Raw genomic sequence first — 22,793 nt, forward strand, 5'->3', positions numbered from 1 at the left:
GGTTCCCTAACATCAATCAAGGCATTAGTGTCAAGGCAGACAAATTCCACAGTTAAGGATGGGAGCTACTATGAAAGGGAGGCAGTCACATATTTTCCTTTTCTTCCAATTCTCTTTGATGTCTGGAATGTGTATTATTATTATTATTATTATTAAACTTTTATTCATAAAACATGAAACTCAGTCAACTGAACACTCAAATTGACTGGCAGTAATGGTTGACACAGGTTGCTGCCAGCATCCTAGGTATCAACCAAGTATCTCCTTAAAATGTAAGATGTTCCAAGTAGCAGTTTTTTGTAGCTGTTGTTATTATTATTATTATTATTATTATTATTATTATTATTATTATTATTATTATTATTATTATTACAATAAGTATTAATATTACTGTGTATTTGGTCTTAATACTGCAGCTTGGTGAACTTTTCCAGGTATGGGGATTTCAGTGATTCCTGAAGTTTTCCTACTTACTCTTGTATCAAGAACGGATCGGTGCAAATATTTTCTTACTGGATGGGGGAGTGGGAAGGGATTTCAACACAGGGAGGACACTCATACCTGCATCCAAAGACATGCAGCTGAACGTGTACCTTCATCTAAGTAGCATAAGACATAAACCAAGGTGAGTGAAATAAAAATGCACATTTTGCTTCCACACAGCCAGAAGCTGAGCTTTAAAGAACGGGTGCGGATGGCTAGCCCAAGAGGCCAGAGTATCAAGAGCAGACAAGCTTCAGTTGGGGACAGAAGATCACCAAGTACCGATATTACTGCAGAGGGCAGCCCAACAAAAGTGCAAAAGAGTTGGAGCTTCAATGACCGAACACGCTTCCGGCCTTCACTGCGCTTGAAGAGTTCACAGCCTAAGCCAATTCCAGATAGTAAGACTTTTAACATGTTAACTGTCTTATTCATTATATTTATGTCTTGCTGTCACATTAAATCTTATCTCATAACGGTGAAGCCACCAAACATTGGCCCTAGAAGATTAATGTTCCTTTTTGCAGATAAAAGGTACAAACCCCCAGCACGATACCAGGCAACCCACTTTTATGAAACATTTGTTACAGTGAGAAATTAATATGACACAAATTCGACTTATTCTTCATCCCTTTACCACATTTTAGTCACTACATTGTAAACTGCAGGTCTACAAGTCCTTGACTTACAACAGTTTATTTAATGACAGTTCGAAGTTACGACAGTCCAGCAAAAAGTGACCTATGACTATTTTTCACACTTACAACCATTGCAGCATCAATCATGGTCACATGATCAAAATTCAGCTGCTTGGCAACTGACTCATATTTATGATGGTTGCAGTCACGTGATCCCCTTTTGCAACCCTCTGATAAGCAAAGTAAATGGGGAAGCCAGATTGACTTAACTGTGTTATTAAACTTAACAAGTGCAGTGATTCACTTAACAAATGGGGTAAGCAAGATCATAGAATGGGGCAAAATTCATTTAAAAAATGTCTCATCAGAAACAGAAATTTTGAGCTTAGTTGTGGTTGTAAGTTGAGGATGAGCTTTATGCCTTTCCACTACAATCTGTTTCCTTTCCAAAGCAATGCATTCCAGTGCTAAGATCTAACCCCTTCATACTCCTAGGTATATTATTTTCTTGATTTTTTAAGCTGACCTTCATGCTATTTTCTTCTTCCTCACCTGCTTGTCAATTCCAGACCCAGGACTGCTGCCGTCTCTTATCCTGGTCTCACTTGCTAATGGCAAGCAAGGTTCTACTTTTAGCAAACAGTCATCAGTTACAACTGATACCTGGTCCTCTTGGTTTCCCTCTGGGCTTTCTGTTGCCCATAGCAGTACTTACAGGTGGCCCTCAATATATGACCTTAATGGATCCTGTCGTATGTCATGGCAGTTGTAAAATAGGTCATGCACATGACTTGATTTTGCAACATTTTTTGCAACGGTCATTAAGCAAATGTAGAAAGTGAAAGTTGGACCATAAGAAAGGCTGAGCGCCAAAGAATTGAAGCCTTTGAACTATGGTGCTGGAAAAGACTCCTGCGAGTCCCTTGGACTGCAAGGCGATCAAACCGGTCAGTCCTAGAGGAGATCAACCCTGACTGCTCTTTAGAAGGCCAGATCCTGAAGCTAAAACTCAAATACTTTGGCCACCTAATGAGAAGGAAGGACTCACTGGAGAAGAGCCTAATGCTGGGAAAGATTGAGGGCAAGAGAAGAAGGGGACGACAGAGAATGAGGTGGCTGGATGGAGTCACTGAAGCAGTAGGCATGAGCTTAAATGGACTCCAGAAGATGGTAGAGGACAGGAAGGCCTGGAGGAACGTTGTCCATAGGGTCACGATGGGTTGGACACGACTTCACAACTAACAACAACAAGAACAAGAATCTTAACAGCAAATCCATGGTTCACTAGGGGCGTGGTTTTGCTGAAAACCAGAAGTGCCGACTTTTGGCAAAATCACTGTAGAAATGTAGTCACACGACTGGGAGATGTGCCAAACAGCCATATGTAGCCATGTACTAAGCAGCTGAAGTGAGTTCACATGCCCATGGGGGGGAAGGCAACCATTGGACTTTTGCAACTGGGTCATAAGGCCCCTTTTTTAGGTAAGTTGTAACTTCAGAATGGCGGCTAAGAGCCGTGGTGGTGCAGTGGTTAGAATGCAGTACTGCAGGCTAATTCTGCTGACTGCCGACTGCCAGCAGTTTGGCACTTGATTCCCACTGGCTCAAGGTTGACTCAGCCCTCCATCCTTCTGAGGTGGGTAAAATGAGGACTCAGATTGCTGGGGGCAATAGGCTGACTCCGTAAACTGCTTTGGGAGGGCTGTAAAGCACTGTGAAGCGGCATATAAGTCTACGTGCTACATATTGCTATTGCAATTCAGTCAAGGACTACCTGTACTGTCATCTCTTTTTTTTAACCTGATGCCATCTTCTCCCTGGCTTCTATACTTCTGTGCAAGGCCCTCTTGCAGCTCCTTTCCAGCTGCCAATGCTGGCTCTCCTCTGCCTTTCTGGGACTACTTCTTCCCTCAGCTGGTCTTGGATTCCCTATGGGCAGGAGAGAGGAAAACTGCCCACCTTCTCTTCCTGGCCCCCTTCTTCTCTAGATTCATGCTGCACTTTGCCACTGCCTGCTTTACCATTGCTTTGTGGTTTTGATGCTAGTTGTTGCTATTATTTCTGGCCTTGTCTTACACTTTGGGGGCTATTGCAGCTGGAGTAGTTTATCAGGCCCTCTCCCATCTCCCATCTCCCATAAGCACATGTACATGCACAAACCACTGCTGAGTTTATTTCACTTCACTTTGGTTTGCTTCTCTTCACTTCCAAAACAGTCCATTCTCAGGGGGTATCAGAGATCCCTTTTGAAAGGGTCTACTCATCCTTAATAGGTGGGTGGGATCTTAAGAGACCAAAGATAAGAGGAAGGATATTCTTTCACACGCTTTCTGAAATTAATTGCTCTTACTAGGATCCCAGAGTCCACTATCTCCACCTCTTAATTTTTGCCTTCTCCCCCCAAAACTGCTTTTTGCTCTGCTCTCTGAAGCCTTCCTTAGCTTATTAGCTAAAGTATGTAGATAATAAGGGACGCGGTCACTCAGTGGGTTAGGACACTGAGCTTGTCGATCAGATGGTCGGCAGTTTGGCAGGTCGAATCCCGAGTGCCGCGTAACAGAGTGAGCGCCTGTTACTCGTCCCAGCTTCTGCCAACTAGCAGTTCGAAAGCACGTAAAAATGCAAGTAGAAAAATAGGGACCACTACAGTGGGAAGGTAACAGCGTTCTGTGCGCCTTTGGTGTCTAGTCATGCCGGCCACATGACCACGGAGACGTCCTCGGACAAGCGCTGGCTCTTTGGCTTTGAAACGGAGATGAGCACCGGCCCCTAGAGTTGGAAATGACTAGCACGCATGTGCCGAGGAACCTTTACCTTTTTACCTTATGTAGATGATAATAATAATAATAATAATAATAATAATAATAATAATAATAATAATAATAATAATAATAATAATAATTATAATAATAATTATAATAATAATTATAATAATAATTATAATAATAATTATAATAATAATAGCAGCAGCAGCAGCAACTTAACTTCTAGTTTCATCCTCCTGCATACATGTAGCTTTAGTCCCCTGCTTCTCCTGAAAACTAGTTCACCAAAACCACTGGTCTGTTTTCAGTTTCCATTTTTTATTTACATCTTCTAGCAGTCTCTTTCTCTCCCAGGTGTAATTTTCTTTTCCCATGTGATCTGCTTCCTTTAATATCTCCCAGCTATCTTATTCCTTTTGACTTGGCACAAAAGTTTTAAATCTTTAAGGGTGGGGCTGAAAAAAAATTGCTGTGCATGTCCAGGCATTCCCTACGCAAACTCTCGGGAGTTAGATTTTAAACTGAACAGAAATCCCTTTATTTTTATTTTTGCTTGTTGCTGCAGGTATGTAGTCAATGAATTCTACCATGTTTGTATGCACTTGCACTTGAAGCCATTATGGATTCTCCTGTCTCCTTGCTCAGGCATCTTTTTTCTAGGTTTAAAACAGCCTTTTTGGTTTGCATTGGCGAGAGCCTCTGCATGCTGGAGATAGCTGTGATATTCCCAATGCACAGAAAGCAAAAACTCAGCCTCTTCTGTCATGTGATTATTTCAGATGTTATGAATAATCAGTTGGATGCTGCTTTGACATCTGTATGAAAAAATAAGCCGAAACATCTTTCCAATAAAAAGGAATTTAAAGTCAAATAACTTCTTCAGAATTATATTTTATACCAAATATAAAAAGCTCACTTCAAATCTTTTTAAAATATGAGATATTTAAATATGATGAATCATTTGGAATCCTTTATGCTTGCAGTCTACTGTTGTAACAAATCATGAACAGTTGATTATAAAAATAATCTGTAGAAGTCCACCATCTCAACCTTTTTGTAATAATCAACTTCTTTCTAAATTGTTTTGAAAGGATTATAAATACATATCACTATCTCTGTTGGCATGGCCTTTTCATTGCTTACTCTATCAGCTGAATTTTTTTTGAAGAAACTGGAATACTTAAATTACAATCTTTCGTAATTATTTCTTTTGAGGCTCTGTCATCCATTATTTTCCAGGACATATTTAAAAACATTGCACAAGAAATTAATTCAGTTGGTGTTGTTAGTTGGCCACATTTTCTATTAAAACATTGGAAAACTAAGCTGTGTCTTTCTTAGGCTGAAAAGTATTGAAAAGTGTGGGATATGGAACTGGCTAAAAAAATAAACACCGCAGCAAAGGATCCTCAAGAGTCTTTTAGAAAAAGATTGTCTTACTCATATTTTGCCTCCATTTCTTTAAACTAGATTAAAGTCACAAACCAACAAGCAGGAAACAACAATGTAGACCTTTTCATTATATATATTTTAAATAAAAATGCTTTATCAAGGAAGGCAGAATAAGCAAAAGCACAGGAGGAAGACACTAATTGGGGTAAAAAATAAAGTACATAGTACGTAAATACTTTCTTGATTACTGGTTCTTCAATATAGGCACATAGTAAAGCCTTTTACATTTACCCTCTGGGCTATCAAAAAATAAATTAAGTAACAGAGGCAAGATAAAAATCTAATAAATACTATCTATCTATCTATCTATCTATCTATCTATCTATCTATCTATTTATTTATTTATTTATTTTCATCCTGCCTTTATTACTTTATACTAAATCAAGGTGGTAAATATGCCTAATACACCTTCCTCTCTTATTTTCCCCAACAACAACCCTATGAGGTGGGTTAGGCTGAGAAAGTGACTGGCTCAAAGTCATCCAGTTTCATACTAAAATGTATGTCAAAATGTATGTATGGGTAAGTTCTATATTGCTATGGTTGCACATAAAATAATCTATAGTTTGGTGATAGTCGCATATTATGTTTCAGGGTGTAAGCAACAAATGAAAAAGCCAGAGATGACTTTCAGGAAAACTGCATTATCCTGAAGGAATGTAACTCAGGAGAGGGGGGGGAATCTTCTGTGAGGTGACCTGAATGAATGAATGAGAATGAGATGAGATGAAATGAAACAGCAAAAATGTGTCAGCTGTTCGGAGCTACAAGAATGAATGAGAATGATGACTAATGAGTATCTGCTTGGAAAAAGCTCCATTCTGAATGCTTGCTTTAAGCTTAACTCTATCTATACCTGCGTACACATAAGAAAATAATGAAAAGTATGGTTGATTTTATTTATTTTTTAAAAAAACAAGTTTTATTAATTATTAATCTACATATTTATAAAGCATCATGATGACTGGGTAATCAGAGATTCAGTAACAAGAGTTTTCAATTCAGGTTGCATTATCAAAACATCCTTCTCAATTTCCCTTAACATTTCATACAACCAGTTTAAACTAATAAATTTCTAGAGATAGCATGATCAGTTGAAAAATTTGTCAATTCAATTTCGTTGAGATATATCTATGTCCTGTTATTAAAGTTTACCTAATTTTAATTTTAATTATATTATTCAAATTTAGCCTTTAACATCCCAAATAATACTCACAACCCAAATTTCCCTTATTTCATTACAGCAAAAACTATAGCATCTAACATGTACACAGTGGCTGAGTAGCTATGTTCTACCTAGTAAACATCATCTGTTTCACATCCTAATACATCACACGTTACTGACAGGACCACAGCCTATGTTTATCAGTCTAGAACTATTTATACACAACCAGATTCTATTTTAAATTTTAGCTAATTCTTAATTCTTGAATAGAATAATCAAACTTCTTTTAACATCAAACGTGGGATCTATAAACCAAATATCCATTATGTCAGTGCACAAATTATAATGTCTAAAATAAACCTAATAAATACATAAACACATTCTAGTTCTATCTCATAAACATTTTCTATTTTAGATCCTGATAGATCACTGATTACTAAAAGGATAACCTTTAATGGTTCTCTAAAAATTCACTTTTTAAATCTAACTCGGGCTTTCTTTTTTTGCCAATCAGGTTTCCAGACCAAGGCCTTTGAATTGCCAGATAGGTCTCCCTTCGCTCCAATATATATTATTTTAATCGAAGGAGGCCATCTAGCCATCAGTGGTCCACAAAAACCAAACCATTTGTAATCATTATGTTGTTGCCCTGTTCGTTCTAGTGTCTGTATTTGCTCTAAAAACTTTACCTTCAGTTCGGTCTGGATTCCTCTTCCGTCTGGGTTCATCTGCTTTAAATAGAGAGTCTTATCCAATTTTTTAATTAATGCTTGGCTATCCAGGCTTTCAGGAAACTGTCTTTGTTGATCTTCCACGTTCTCTATGTTAACATCACTATCTTGCACATTAAGTTTTCCCATAGTATGTTGTTGATCCTTAAGGTTATTTGCCATAGTGATAGTTCCTTGTACTTTTAAAGTTGTCGGTTCTTTGGATAGTTGTTGCTTATATTCCTCTGTCTCAATAGCAATATCTTCCATCTCCAGCTTCAGGTTTTTATCTTAATGCCAAGGTCAGTCCAAAATGTAAGCAAGCTTGTTTGCCAATAGTACTCACTAAATATCCTCAGAGTACTTCAAAAGACAGTATCTTTTTATTTATTTCTTTTTTTGTCCCCTTTTTAGACTAATAGGCAGAATAGTCAATTTTTGTAAATATAGGAACTTTGGGCCAAAAGTACAAAGGCAGTAAGTCCAATAAATCAGTATAATTTAGTAGAAGGCTGTTTCTTTTCTCTCCCAATGTAGACAAAGGCCGCTCTTGAGGAGGGTGGGGAAAAAAATCCCTTCCCTCTCTCCTCGCAGGGGGAAGCAAATTCAAGAAGCTTTTGACAGGGAAAGTAGACAGTTAGGAAAACAAGAAGACAATTCTCACCCAGTTTTCAAGTGCTTTGTTGTGCTTTTGGCTTTGGCAGGAAATGGCTAAATGATGGGCCATAGGAGTGGCCAATCCTTTCTTCTTCGGTTCGGAGAGTAACTCCAAGTTGACGGGAGGGCCGCCGCCCTTCTACTGCCGACTGGAGAGACCTCTCCCCCGTTCATCGCCCCTCCAGGGTGACTTTCGACCCCTTTACAGGGGCCCCCCGATGAAGAAATCCAGGCGACACGAGGAACGAATCCCTCGTACGTCTGGGAGCACCGAAATTCCGGAACCGGAAGCCAGCATGGTTGATTTTGTTGATGTCAGATTTTTCTCTCTAAGTATACTAGGAAGAAACTGTCAAAATCAGCTTGCAACTTTCCAGTGGTCAGAGTGATAAGGTTTAATAATACTAAAAAGGTTTTAGCGGATATAAATCAGGTTGTAGGAAAGAAGGGCACAGCAAGGAAAAAGAAGAATAGAATAGAATAGAATAGAATAGAATAGAATAGAATAGAATAGAATAGAATAGAATAGAATAGAATAGAATAGAATAGAATAGAATAGAATAGAATATGTGAAGGACAGACCAACTTTTAATAAATTCAAAAGTACATAGTACTATTCATACAAACAGAAGCATGTACACAGTTAAGGGAAGACAGGGAAAGAGTAGGAGGGGAAAATAAGAGTCCTGTCTGAAAACAGGGACATAAATGCAGCACCTGTCTGCAACTTTTTTACAGAGCAATCTCATATACCATCTGCAGTGGGCTTACAGGGAAATGAAGTTTTAGATCTTAATTAGTGCTTGATTAATGCCAACATCTGGTAACCCTCATAAAGCAAACAAGTAGATTGATAAGGTAATATTTCCGTATCTAGAGTGATATTTCTTAACTACCAATAATTTTGAAAGCATAGCATTAGGAAATGAAAGAACACTAATAGTTCCAAACTGTTGCCAAAATTAAACTGCAGAAGATATTACTGAAAATAAATAATGCATACATAAACTAAGTTAGGCAGATTTAATATGTTCACCTGCAGGGAAGCTTTCTCAAACCTTGCAGCCTCCAAATATATTGGACTTCAGGCCCGATAACTCCTAATGACAGCTGAAATCTCCTACATCTGGAAAGTACCAAATTGGAAAAAGCTATCTCATAAGATACTTTTTTATCATGCAGTCTTGACTGTTTCTAGGTATATAATTATAAAAAATTGGAGATTTTTTCTGTTAAATATTGGACAATTTTCAAATTGTAGAAAATTTCCTAAATTCTACTCAAGAGATATTCCCCATGTCTTACAAAAGCCCTGTAATTGCTATAAGAAACATCAAGCAGAGTTTATATAGAAGGAACTCTGACAGTGGGTACTAAATCCCAGACATAATATAATGTCTGGGAGGTATATGATCATGGAGGTATTGCTAAATACAAAGGGGTTAATTCAGTGAGCTCAATATTCTCCATTTTTTGATACTTTTAGAATTCTCCAGGGTATATCATAAATACATCTAATCTTGTATTACACAGACATCAGCACAACCTAACGTTTTTTAATGTACGTTTCTGAGTCATAGGGAAAGACTGCTCATTTGTTAGACAATCAGAGAAAAATATATTTATGAAATTCCAGGACAGGAATTAAATTTCCTTCTGCAATTTCATATTATTGTCACATCAAGTTTTTTATCATTGAGACCGGAGAAAAAAAATAGCTGTAAGCGGCATTCTCCTCTGGAAGTCCAGGAGTGGTGAGGGCCTAAAATTGGATAGCCATGCTCTATTGCCCGTAAATCAATGCTACTGTTGAAGACCTTCATCGTGGTTCATCCAAGCTGGGAATAAACATGGCAACTGCTTTGGGAAGAAGGTTGAACTTTATTGGAGAGGAGAACCAGACAGGAAGAGGTCTGGCAGAGAAAAGGACTGATCACATGTAGAGAGTGGGTTTTTATACCCTCTGGAGCCTTGTGTTTGGAGCTGCTTCCTGTTCCTGTTTGAGGCTATTTCCTGTGTCATGAACGTTTGACCTGAGTTTGAGTCTGCCTTTCTGGTATTCTGATGGTGATGGGTTAATCTATTATGTCCAAAGGTCGTGTCCAGCTTTCCTGGGGCTGGGGTATGTAGATTTTTGGTGTCTTTGTCTTCTTAATCTCCCAGCTGGGGCCCTGCAACCTTCCTGGATTTACATCTGCATTTGTACAGAACTGGTTTCTGTTTGGGGGAGGGAGACCTGGGGCTATCAAAAAAAACCTGGGCATGTTTTCCTGCCTCTTTAAGATCATTTGAGGAAATATATTTTCCTGCCCTTTCAATATTTCTCTCTCTGGAGAGCTGATTTCCCACACTACCAAGATGCTAGATCCAAATAATCACTTATGTCTGTGAGGTGGACTCACAATGAATCGTTAAAGGAGCTCCCAAGCAAAGGCAGAACGCAGAGATGCAATCATATTAGTTTTATTCAAGATAGATCAAAGAGAAAGAAATACTTGGCATGAAAGCATTCATGCCTGCATGTGAGAGAGAAATAAAATAAAACAAAACAAGCTAGGATTACATGACTAAAATAGAGGTTAGGAGTAGAGATAGAACTGGAAGCTGGAAAATGGAGAACAAAGAGCAGCCCCTCGTGCAGAGGTATTTATGGGGGGTCTTGGCCCCTCCTTGACCATAAAACTCTCTCGCCAATGGGGCTGTGGGTCTGGGACCCTTGGCTCATCAGTGGAAGCAAAGAAGTCTCTTTGCCTCCATCTGATGACCCTTTTGGGGAACTGCCAATGGCTGGCACTAAACATCTAACAATTCCCCTTCTTGCCAGCCAATGACAGGGACCAGTGAATGTATGTAAGGGGTGAGCAGGTGTCATGGACATGCATGAAAAACATTCAGAAGGCCAAACACAAATGCTTACACAGAAGGTTGTGCCGGTCAACGGGAACAGGCTTGGTAAACAGATCAGCTATCTGGTCAGCTGTATTACAGTGCTCAACATGTATAAAACCCTCTTTCGCAAGGTGCCTGACATTTTTATAGCGTATGTCTATATGGCGAGATCTGGAGCCTACTGCATAAGCCTCCGAGATTGCAATTGCGGCAGTGTTGTCCTCTAGAATTTGGATGGGCAGAGGGGGAGATGCCCAGATGTTTGTTATCAGCTCATTGAACCAAGTCAAATCATTGGCCGTGTCTGACAGACTAGCAAATTCAGCCTCGGCCGTGGAGCAAGAAATAAATTTTTGCTGCCTAACATGCCAATGTATTGGGCAGCCATTTAGCAATATGAGGAAACCAGAAGTGCTCCGTCTACTTTTGGAGTCGCCAGCCCAGTCTGCGTCTGAGTAAGCGGAGAGCTGGGCCGTCTTCCCCTTCTCTGGTTCTAGCATGAGAAGAGCATCAGCTGTGCCCTTTAGGTATCTGAGCACCCTTTTGACAGCAGTCCAGTGGAATTCCTTTGGGTGTTCCACGTGCCTGGACAATAGATTCACAGCTAAAGCTATGTCAGGTCTGCTCCAATTGCTGATGTATAGCAAGGAGCCAATCACAGATCTGTAGAGCGTGTTATCTGTGAACTCAGGACCGTCCTTATGGGTGTGGTTGTAAAAGTCGCTTTGCATTGGGCTATGCGTAGGATTGGATTCTGTCATTTTGCATTTGGCCAGTAATTCCTCTATCTTTTCTTTTTGAGATAGAGCGAACCCCCCTTTAGTGGCCAAAATATGCACACCCAAGTACTTGTCAACCAGCCCCAAAGACTTCAGAGTAAACTTTTCTTCCAGGGCCTTGGCAAATTCATCACACCTTTCCTTGTTAGGCCCTACATATAATAGGTCGTCCACATAAACTAACACCCGTTCTGTGGTACCTTTGGAATTGCGTGTGAAAACACATTGATCTGCATGAGATTCTGAGAAACCAACTCGTTCTAAACTCTTTCTAAGACAGTCATACCATAATTTCCCTGACTGCTTAAGACCATATAACCCTTTGTGGAGCAACCATGTATTTTCCCCTTCTTGCTGGTAGCCAGGTGGGGCCCTCACGTAGATCTGCCGGTCCAAGTTGGCGTGGAGGTAAGCCGTCTGGATGTCGAATTGGAAGACTTCCTTCCCCAGAGCGGCTGCAGTCACGAGGGCGGCCTTGACGCTCTCTGCCCGGACGGTTGGAGAGTAAGTCTCCGAGTAGTCCTCCATATAACGTTGAGCGAAGCCCTGGGCTACCAAACGGGCCTTGTATAGGTAGAGGCCATTGGCAAGTGGTTTGGCCTTGTAAACCCACCTTGTGCCAATGACTTTCCTCTCCTTTGGAGGTTGCTGGGGGGTGAAGACCTTGAGTTGTTTTAAGCTCTGCATTTCCTTCTCCATCGCGAGCTGCCATCTCTCCTGCTCCTCGATGGGCAGCTCCTGGATGTCAGAGAAGGATTTTGGGGTGACCATAACGCTGTTGACAGACGCGATGTGGCCAATGTCAATTCTCTTTGGCGGGACCCCCTTGTTGGACCGCTTTGACCTCCTTACCTTCTGCCACTCACCGCTCTTTTCTTCCGCGGGTCTCTGAGGTGTCGCTGGGGGTGAAGACGGTGTGTCTTCCTCCATGGGACTGGACGCATCTTCGTCTTGTTCCTCACTTTCGTCGGTGGCAGGGTACGAGGTCGCCTCTGGTGATGTCGCGGTCGGGGTGTCCTTGCTGGGTCGGTTGGCATATGGGCTCAGATCATTTGAGTGGATCTGAGTCCAATTGGAGTCCTCTTCGAAAGAGGCAGATTGGGAAGTCACAGGCCTGCCCCCTTCTCCCAGGAAACGATAGGCCTTGGAGCCAGGAGCATAGCCCAAGAACCTTAGTCTCTGGGAAACAGATCTCCCCTTCTTCCGCAGCTGCTTGGGGATGTGTACCCATGCATAGGAGCCAAACACACGCAAATGTGCCAGATTTGGTTTCCTACCGTGAACCAGGAAATATGGGGTCTGGTTCACGACACTGCTCCAGGTGCGGTTTAAAGTGTAATTGGCATAATGAATTGCCTCCCCCCAGTATGATTCTGCGACACCCGCGTCTGCAATCAGACTACGCATCATGGTTTGCAGGATTCCATTCCTTTTCTCAGCTACACCATTTTGCGACGGGGTGAACGGTGCAGTTAGAAAATGGCGGATGCCCTTACGCCTTACCCAGTCCTGGAACTTCTGAGACATGAACTCAGCCCCACGATCGCTCTGCAATTGTGCGATCTTGGTCTTGTACTGGGTCTCTACGAAGTTGTACAGTGACTTTATGGCATCAAAAGCTTCAGATTTTTCTGTGAGGGTATATACGTGACCGTAACGTGAAAAATCATCAACGGCAGTGAGAAAATATCTTTTCTTTCCTAGGGAAGGTGTAAAAGGCCCAACTAGGTCAACATGTACTAGTTGGTATGGATATTGAGTCTTGCGTAATGACACCTTTGATATAGGAGCAGCCTTCCTCTTTGTTTTCTTGCAAATGGCACAGTCCAGAAACACGTCACAGTCCTTGAGCTGGACTCCCTCAGCAAATTCTCCCATCTTTTTAACTACAGGGAAGCTTGCATGACCCAGCCTTCTGTGCAATAAGTGGGCGCACTTATCGTGAATTGGCTTTCCCATTGACACTCTCTTGGCTCTGGTTGCTTTGAGTGGTACTGTAGGTGCCTGCTGAGATTCAGGCTCCTTGCCCACACTGCCCTTGGAAAGCCTTGGGGCAGGCTGTGGTGGCTTGGGAGAAAAATATGGTAAGCCATTTATTATGGTAATATTTCCAATGACCTTCTGGTCCCGGGTGACATGACCTCCCCCCTTGCGAAATAAGACTTCCACTTTGTCATCATCACACAATTTGGTGATGCTCAAAAGGTTGTTGGCTATGGAAGGGGCGTGCAAGACACCCTCTACTTTTCCAAGCCCAGGTACAGAAACGAAACCCTCCCCAACAACTGAAGCAGTATCACCGTTTGCAACCTTGACAGATGAGTTAATTTTCTTTAACCTTTTAAAACCTTGACTCATATTAGTAATGTGAAAAGAAGCTCCAGAGTCCAGTAACCATAAGTCAGTGGAGCTATCAGCCTTTGTTGTGGGGGTGAGGGAACAAGTATGCAGTGAATTTCCCTTGCCCCTGCCACGCCCCCTTCCTCCCCCTTTGCTTCTTACTTGATTGGGACCACGTTTAGGGGCTTGATGTTGATGGGGGCAGTCTTTCTTGAGGTGCTCCTCAGAGCCACAGATGAAACATTTAAGCAGAGCATTAATTTGCTCTGAGTTGTGGCGCCCCGTTCTGGCTTGCTGAGTGGTGACTCTAGCGTATTCTCCAGCATCTCTCCTTCTCCGATCTTCTTCGATCAGTCTCCCTGTGAGGTAGGACAGATTTATGTCTTCCCTCTTGACCGCTTCAAGTGAAACAATGAAATTGCTCCAACTCCTGTCTAAAGAAGTAAAAATTATGGAGAGCATGCTCACATCAGACACAGGAAAATCTCTGGAAATCAATTCTGCCCTGAGTGCCTTTAATTTTGCAAGATGTTCAGGCATGCTGGCACCAAATTTTAGTTTGGTTGTATAGAGCTCAGTTGTATATCTGGTGATGGAACCAATGGTATCGCTGTTGAATAATTTGAATAACAGTTTCCAGACCTCAGCAGCTCTGAGACCAGCTGGAATGCTAGGGAACAAGTTATTGTCCAGAGAACTGAGTAGAGCAGAATAAGCCTGCAAGTGTCGCAGCTCTTCTTGACGTCCCCATGGGGGAAGGGGTGGTTTTCGAACCATTTGTAGAATCCCATTCTTTAAGAGATATAGCTGTATATCTTTACTCCAACTGCTGTAATTTTCTCCACCCAGTTGCAGCTTTTTAAAATCTCTAGGGAGGTCTGTAGCTAGGAACTCAGACCCATATTCAAAGAAATCTGACACGTCCATTGATGTAAAAGGAAGCGGAAAAATGCTTACTCCTGAAGTGAATCCTTCTTGATTACTTATTGACTCCAGGTGGGCGTGCCCGGAAACCATGTGACCCGGGGGAGGGCGTTGTTCAGGGTTTCTCCCTTCTTCCCATGAGGCATTGGGGGGGCGGAGCCCAGATTTGCCGGCCGGCATCTCCTTCTTGTTGCTGCAAGCACATGGATTTTCATCATCGCCCTGAGGAGCCCATTGCTGGTCCTGAAGACCTGAAGAGAAGGTGGGAGGCCGCGGGGGTTGATTGTTAGGAGGCTGCAGGCTGGATTCCCCCCGGCAGTTGGGCTCTGGGGAGAGGATGGGAGGCCTTGGAGGGGGGGTGGGCACCCCCGATGTCTGTTTGGCCGCTGTCTTGCTAGCCTCAAAGGCAGTGGCCAGAGCTTGCATGGCTGTCTGGAGAGCCGTTGTAACAGTTTTGGCTGGACAGACATCATTGCTATCATAGCATTTTAGGCTTTGTGGTGGGGAGAACTCAGGATTTTGCATGCTGCCTTGCTCGGATGCCAGGAATTGCATGTCATTCAGGCTGGATGCCAGGGACTGTTGGCTATTTTGGTTGGATGCCAGGGAGTGCTGGCTTTCCAGACTTAAAAAAATCAAGTCTTTGTTAGATTTAGTGGGGGCCGCCATCTTGTTTCCTGTTCCAGACCACGTGGGCGGAGCCATCTTGTTTCCGCTTGCCCCAGGAAGCTGTAGCTCACAGCTGGGGGGGCGGGTTCGCGCCAAAAGCCTTGGGGTCCCGGGGTCACTAAGGGAGGCGGGCGCCATATTTGGGGGCCTCGTGGTCTCTAGGGAGAGGCTCACCAGGGGTTCTAAGGCTTTCTGAGCTGTTCCCTGGGCTGCCCCTCCCTCCTCCTGCATTGCAAGGATCTCTTTAAGCAGCTCTTCACGTTCCTGTGCAGTCAGTTTACTCACGCGGCGTTTGGTCTCAGCCAGGTCCGTCTCTGCAGCATCTGAGCAGCCTTGGACAGTCTGTAATCCTTCTATGCTCTTCTCTGTGGCGTTCAGTTGTAGAGAGGCATGTGAAGGGGTCCTAGACGCTCTGCTGGATCCTCTGACGGGATGAAGGCCATTTGTGCTTTCATCTGCAGCTGAGGTTGCTTCAGGGACTGAAGTCTTGGATGTAGGCAGGGAGGCTGTCTTCGATCGATGACTCCTGGTCACGATAGTAGAAGTCCTGCCATCTGTTATAAATGGATTGGAGCTGGGTCCTCCAGACATCTTATTGGTTAGTTCCTGGCTGGCTTGGAAGCTTTCCTTTAAACCATCCTCTGACTACCAACTTGTGAGGTGGACTCACAATGAATCGTTAAAGGAGCTCCCAAGCAAAGGCAGAACGCAGAGATGCAATCATATTAGTTTTATTCAAGATAGATCAAAGAGAAAGAAATACTTGGCATGAAAGCATTCATGCCTGCATGTGAGAGAGAAATAAAATAAAACAAAACAAGCTAGGATTACATGACTAAAATAGAGGTTAGGAGTAGAGATAGAACTGGAAGCTGGAAAATGGAGAACAAAGAGCAGCCCCTCGTGCAGAGGTATTTATGGGGGGTCTTGGCCCCTCCTTGACCATAAAACTCTCTCGCCAATGGGGCTGTGGGTCTGGGACCCTTGGCTCATCAGTGGAAGCAAAGAAGTCTCTTTGCCTCCATCTGATGACCCTTTTGGGGAACTGCCAATGGCTGGCACTAAACATCTAACAATGTCATTCTCTGGGTTCCAAGGTGGTATGTAAAGGAGTCTGGAAAGAGTGTTACAGTATTTTTCAGAAATCACTTCAATCTCTGCCTTATAAAGCTCCCAGCAGCAAGTTCCTCCCTGGCTTGGCTGGCATCTTGACTCTGATTCGCAGGAAGATTATTTCTGCCAGGGTCTTGGCCCTTCAATTTTGTGCTTCTTTGCCATTCAACTATTTCACAGCACTAATAGTACTGAGGGTTCGTAGGCAGATCAGAACAGGGCTATGGAGCTGAAAGAAGTAGCAAATACTCCTTCTGTTTCAGCTTCCCTGCCAATCACGACAAGCAATCCTGCTTCCCAGGAAAGGCTACAAAAACAAAAGACAGCTGAAACACACAACCATAACAGTTCTGATTCAGTAAACTACTAGGAGTCAACTGGGAGCTCATATATTCCCTTCCAGTTGTGCCCATTGTTGCAGAATGGAAATTCACACTAAGCTGAATTTAGCAGTGCCATCAAACTTGATTATGAGCAACTAGGATTCTGCCTCAATCACCTTTGACTTTGGCTGTTTCTGTAACAATGTTTAAAGGTATACAATATTTATAATTTGTGCTAAGAATATAGGCTATACCAGGGGTAGGCAACCTCGGCTCTTTTATGACTCATGGACTTCAACTCCCAGAATTCCTGAGTCGGCTGACTCAGGAATTCTGGGAGTTGAAGTCCATGAGTCATAAAAGAGCCGAGGTTGCCTACCCCTGGGTTATACTGTTATTTTCTGTCTGGAATGCTTGATAAAAGAACACACTACATTCAAAGCCCAATTCTTAAAAAAATAAGTGTTACAAAAGTACATGTACGTAACTGTACGTGCATATGGACTCCAATGAGCAGGGTTGCCCTTGGTTATTTTATTTTATTTATTTTATTTTATTGGATTTATATACCGCCCCTCTCCCAAAGGACTCAGGGCGGTGTACAGGGCAGTTAAAACATGGTATACAAAGTTAAAAAATAAATTAAATTAAGTTAGCCCCAACAAGACAAATTCTAAAGTTTAAAATCCCAATCCCTCAGACTAGGCCGGCAAGCTCAAATAACCAGGTTTTCAGGTCGCAGTGAAAAGAGCGAAGGTCGGGAGCCATCCGGAGGTCAACAGGAAGCTGATTCCAGAGGGCGGGCGCGCCCACAGAGAATGCTCTCCCCCTGGGGGCCACCAGCTGGCACTCCCTGGCTGACGGCACCCTAAGGAGGCCCAATCTGTGGGAGCGCACAGGGCAATGGGAAGTTGACGCCGGCAGAAGGTGCTCCCTATCTACGGGGGGGTAACACCTCACCCCCCCATAGTTAAAGATGGAATAGACTGGGTTACCCGAGATGCCAGTATGTACAGCCACTCGGTCTTGTTGGAATTAAGTCGAAGCCTGTTCCTCCCCATCCAGACCCTAACCGCCTCCAGGCAACGGGACATCACATGGAGGGCATCACTGGGTTGATTTGGGGTGGAAATAAAAAGTTGGGTATCATCAGCATACTGATGATACCCCACCCCAAAACCACGAAGGATCTCACCCAGTGGCTTCATATAGCTGTTGAACAGGAGGGGCCAGAGGACTGACCCCTGAGTGACTCCACAAACGAGACACCTCGGGGCTGACCTCTGACCTCCTGCCAACACCGACTGCGAACGACCCAGGAGGTAGGAGGAGAACCACTGTAAAACAGTACCACCCACTCCCAACCCCCTGAGGCGCTGCAGTAAGATACCATGGTCGAAGGTATCAAAAGCCGCTGAGAGGTCTAATAGGACTAGGACAGAGGAACAACCCCTGCCACGAGCCCACCAGAGATCATTCACCAGCGCGACCAATGCCGTCTCTATGCTGTACCTGGGCCTAAAACCTGATTGGTATGGGTCCAGATAATCAGCTTCTTCCAGGAACAGAGGAAGCTGATATGCCACCACACTCTCAACAACCTTCGCTAAAAAGCGAAGGTTGGAGACCGGACGATAGTTGTTCAAAATAGCCGGGTCCAGGGCAGGCTTCTTGAGGAGGGTCCTCACCACCGCCTCCTTCAAAGGCGGCAGGGAAGCTACCCTCCCTCAAAGAAGCAGTTATTACTGCCTGGAGCCAGCCTCGTGTCCCCTCCCGAGCCGCATACACCAGCCAGGAGGGGCATGGGTCCAATAAACACATGGTGGAACTCAGCCTCCCCATGATCCTGTCCACCTCTTCCGGAGTCACAGGGTCGAATTCTTCCCAGACAACATTCCCAAGACCGCTTGTCTTTCCCCCGTCAGACTCCGCCCAGTCGGAGTCCAGACCGGCCCGAATCTGAGCGATTTTGTCTGCCAGATGCTGACTAAACTCCTCGGCACGACCCTGCAAGGGCTCCTCCCTCACCTCCTGATTAAGGAGGGAGCGAGTCACCCTAAACAGGGCAGCCGGGCGATTATCTGTGGACGCGATGAGGGCAGCGAAGTAATTGGACTTCGCTGCCTCCATCGCTGCGAGATAAGATCTCGTAAAGGTTCTTAACCGCAATCAGTCAGATTCAGACCGTCTGGATCTCCAGCAGCTCTCTAGGCTCTGGCTCCGACGCTTCATCTCCCGGAGCTCCATAGAAAACCATGGAGCCCGCCGGGATCTGCACCAGGACAGGGACCGCATGGGCACAACGCGGTCGAGTGCCTCAGTGGCTGCCCTTTCCCAGGTTTCCACTAAGGCATTGACCGGGCTGTGATCGAAAATGGCAGGCACAGGTCCAAGCGCCACCTGGAACCGTTCAGGGTCCATTAGGCGCCTGGGGCGGAACCACCTGGTCGGTTTCACAACCTGGTGACGGGGGGTGGCGAAACGGAAGGCCAGCTGCAGGAGGTGATGATCGGTCCATGATAGGGGTATAATAGCTGGAAATCCCCCTCCCAGATCATCTAGCCACCTTCCAGATAAAAAATAAGATCGAGTGTGTGACCCCCCCCATGAGTCGGGCCCTGAATTACTTGGGTCAGGTCCATGGCCGTCATGGAGGCCATGAGCTCCCGAGCCAACCCCGACAAACCTCCCAGGGGCGGCAGGTTGAAGTCCCCCAGAACCATAAGTCTTGCAGTCATATCTCTTCCTAGTCCCCAGGCTTCCTGTTCCTTCTCAGGGTACATTTTTAGATTTTAGATTTTTAAACCTTTAACATTTTAAAAACCTTAATCAGGATATTGGCTGGCTACAAAAGCAAGGTCTTCTTTTAAGGCATCACCCATTTGTATGCCTACATAGTCTACATGCATCTTAGAAAGTAAATACACTGGAGGATAGCAACCCAGTGCTTTATTTGGAAGGGTATTTAGTGCCCAATAATAAAGACAAAGATCGACAAAAGCTAAAATTTTCAGAGGCTGAAATTCTTTTGAATCATACAGTCCCTGAAATTTGACAATTGAACAATGTGACTGGATTTTCTGTGTCCTTACTATGGCCAAAAGACTGATAGTGCAGCACTGGAAAGATAAAGGTATTTATTCAATGGATTGAAGACTCAGTTGCACTTGCCACCTATGAATGGATTGCCTATGGACATAGATTTTATATAGACAAGTATAATGAAATACGGGAGTCATTTATACAGAATACAGTAGGCTAATAAAAAGATGGTCATATAAACATATTAGAAATATATGTGTATTTGAATAATATTTGCATTAGACAAATACACATTGTCACTGTTCTTGTTCTAATGACATATATTTTTCACATTTTTTCACTTTTTGTTAAAGCAATTTTTGTGGGTTTTTTAAAACTTTTACTCTTTTTTTGTGTTATTATTAACAAGCAATAAAAATACATTTTAAAAAGACAAAGGTAACTGTATGCACTAAAGAGCTTCCTGAAGGCTGAAGCAGTACCTAGTGCAAGATCTCATCCATATTCTGGCAAACAGTTTTTTCACGAGTGGCCTTGCCCATTGTAGCAATCACTGTATGAATAGATAAATCTTTCCCATAGTATCACAGCCAGTTTGTTTTAATTGCCTGTAAGCATTTTCTCAAAATTCCAAATGTGCCTGCTGGCCTGAAAAGCTGCTTAATTATGCAGTACAGTAGTTATGCAGCAAAACATCACAGGGATTCAAAATTTCAGCTTTGCTTTGTGCAAAGAGGGCCTTTTTGATTAAGGTCTCTTTTCTAAAAGCTTTTAATGGCTTTTTTACTTGACTAGAACAGAATGATGAGGCTTAAAGATTTATTTATGGATAAGATATGAGGAGAAAAAAAAGTGTTCTATTTTTAGAGAAAGGGATAAACTAAGATATTATAATTGAGAGGAGATGAAGAGAAGATAAATTAATTTGTGGAACATTGTTTGAAGGTATTAAATATTAATATTTTCAATTTGTTTTTTTCTAGTAGCTCTTAACAGATTTTTTATTAAGTGATGAGATTTTAAAGATTTATTTATAGATACAAAATATTGCATTGGAATAAAGTTTTAGATAAAATGACAAGGTGTTATGTAAAATACAAGAAAGAATTATGAATGACTTCTTTAAAAGATGGATGGATGGTTGGATGGATGGATGGATGGATGGATGGATGGATGGATATTTCTGGTAGTTCTTAATGGACTTTTTCTGATTAAGATTGAAAGATGGAGTTTTATTAACATTAGATAAAAATGAAATTATAGAATGAAAAGAATTTTGGCTGAAATATTAGAGAATGTATTAAGTTTATACATGTTTATACTTGTCTTGATTAAGGGAAAGTTTTTTTTCTTTTCCTTTTGATATATTTTCCCTTCCCCCCTTTTCCCTTTTCTGTTTTTATTGTTTATATTCTTCTTAGTTTCTTATCTGTAATTTTAAACTTCAGTAAAAATGATTTTAAAAAATCTTAGCCTTACATATATATAAAAAAGTGACATTTGTTACATGCAAATATCTGTAATATATGAGTGATAGGGAAATTGAAATTCCAGAAGGTCCTGGATGAAATGGATTATGTGGACCCATTCCAGTCAGGTCTCAGGCCATGGGACAGAAACAGCATCTCTTGAGGGAAATGGGCAGTTTAGAAACATGATAAACAGACAGACAGATAGACAGACAGATAAATAAGGAGGTAAGGAAGTTGCACTTGTGGATGATCTTTGATGAAAGCAGGACGGGGGTAGTGTATCCATCCTTGATCTCCTTGACCACTCAGCGGCTATCCTTTTGAGCTGAGTAAGGGGTTTGGGGCTGGGTGGGCCAATATTGCTCTGGCTCAATCCCTTTTTCCAAGGGCTGGTCCCAATTGGTGCTGATAGGGAGCAGGTAGTCCAGCCCATGGCCACTCCTTTGGGGAGTACCACAGAGCTCAGCACTATCTGTTCCTTTTTAACATCTACCGTATATACAGTACTTGAGTATAAGCCGAATTTTTCAGCCCACTTTTTGGGCTGAAAAATTCCACTTCGGCTTATACTCCAGTCAACAAAAAAACTTACCGAGGACTTGTGCGCGGCCGAGGCTTTGGTGCTTCCGGGATCGCACGCACCTCTCCCAAGCCACCGCCGTCCGAGACCTGCCGAAGTTTGGGGAGGTTTGGGGAGGTGCGCGCGCACCTCCCCAAACCTCCCCAAACGGCAGGTCTCCGTTCCTCCGCGCCCTGCCTGCCTGCTTCTTTCCGCAGCGGAAAGAAGCAGGCAGGCAGGGTGCGGAGGAACGGAGACCTGCCGACGTTTGGGGAGGTTTGGGCGCCTCCCCAAACCTCGGCAGGTCTCCGTTCCTCCTGCCGACGTTTGGGGAGGTTTGGGCGCCTCCCCAAACCTCCCCAGGTCTCCGTTCCTCCGCGCAGACCTGCCGACGTTTGGGGAGGTTTGGGCGCCTCCCCAAACCTCCCCAAACGTCGGCAGGTCTCCGTTCCTCCTGCCGACGTTTGGGGAGGTTTGGGCACCTCCCCAAACCTCCCCAGGTCTCCGTTCCTCCACGCAGACCTGCCGACGTTTGGGGAGGTTTGGGCGCCTCCCCAAACGTCGGCAGGTCTCCGTTCCTCCTGCCGACGTTTGGGGACGTTTGGGCACCTCCCCAAACCTCCCCAGGTCTCCGTTCCTCCGCGCAGACCTGCCGACGTTTGGGGAGGTTTGGGCGCCTCCCCAAACCTCCCCAAACGTCGGCAGGTCTCCGTTCCTCCTGCCGACGTTTGGGGAGGTTTGGGCGCCTCCCCAAACCTCCCCAGGTCTCCGTTCCTCCGCGCAGACCTGCCGACGTTTGGGGAGGTTTGGGCA

At 43.6% G+C, this 22,793-nt stretch overlaps 1 protein-coding gene across 5 annotated transcripts in view; it reads left to right on the top strand.

Moving 5' to 3' along the window:
- The window catches only part of KCNQ5 (potassium voltage-gated channel subfamily Q member 5), a gene marked incomplete at its 5' end in the record, with an annotated part of 344,629 nt that overhangs the window by 310,224 nt on the left and 11,612 nt on the right, over positions 1 to 22,793 (top strand). For 4 of the 5 annotated variants that reach the window (XM_081314439.1, XM_081314441.1, XM_081314440.1 and 1 more), the window contains one exon: positions 664 to 884. The exons of the other annotated variant lie outside the window; for it this stretch is intronic. In XM_081314439.1, the coding sequence (XP_081170565.1) occupies positions 664 to 884 (221 nt within the window). The remainder of the gene's footprint in view (positions 1 to 663; positions 885 to 22,793) is intronic. 5 annotated transcript variants of the gene reach the window in all.

This window comes from Vipera berus (genome assembly GCF_964194415.1).
Source record: "Vipera berus genome assembly, chromosome: 1".
NCBI lineage: Eukaryota > Metazoa > Chordata > Lepidosauria > Squamata > Viperidae > Vipera > Vipera berus.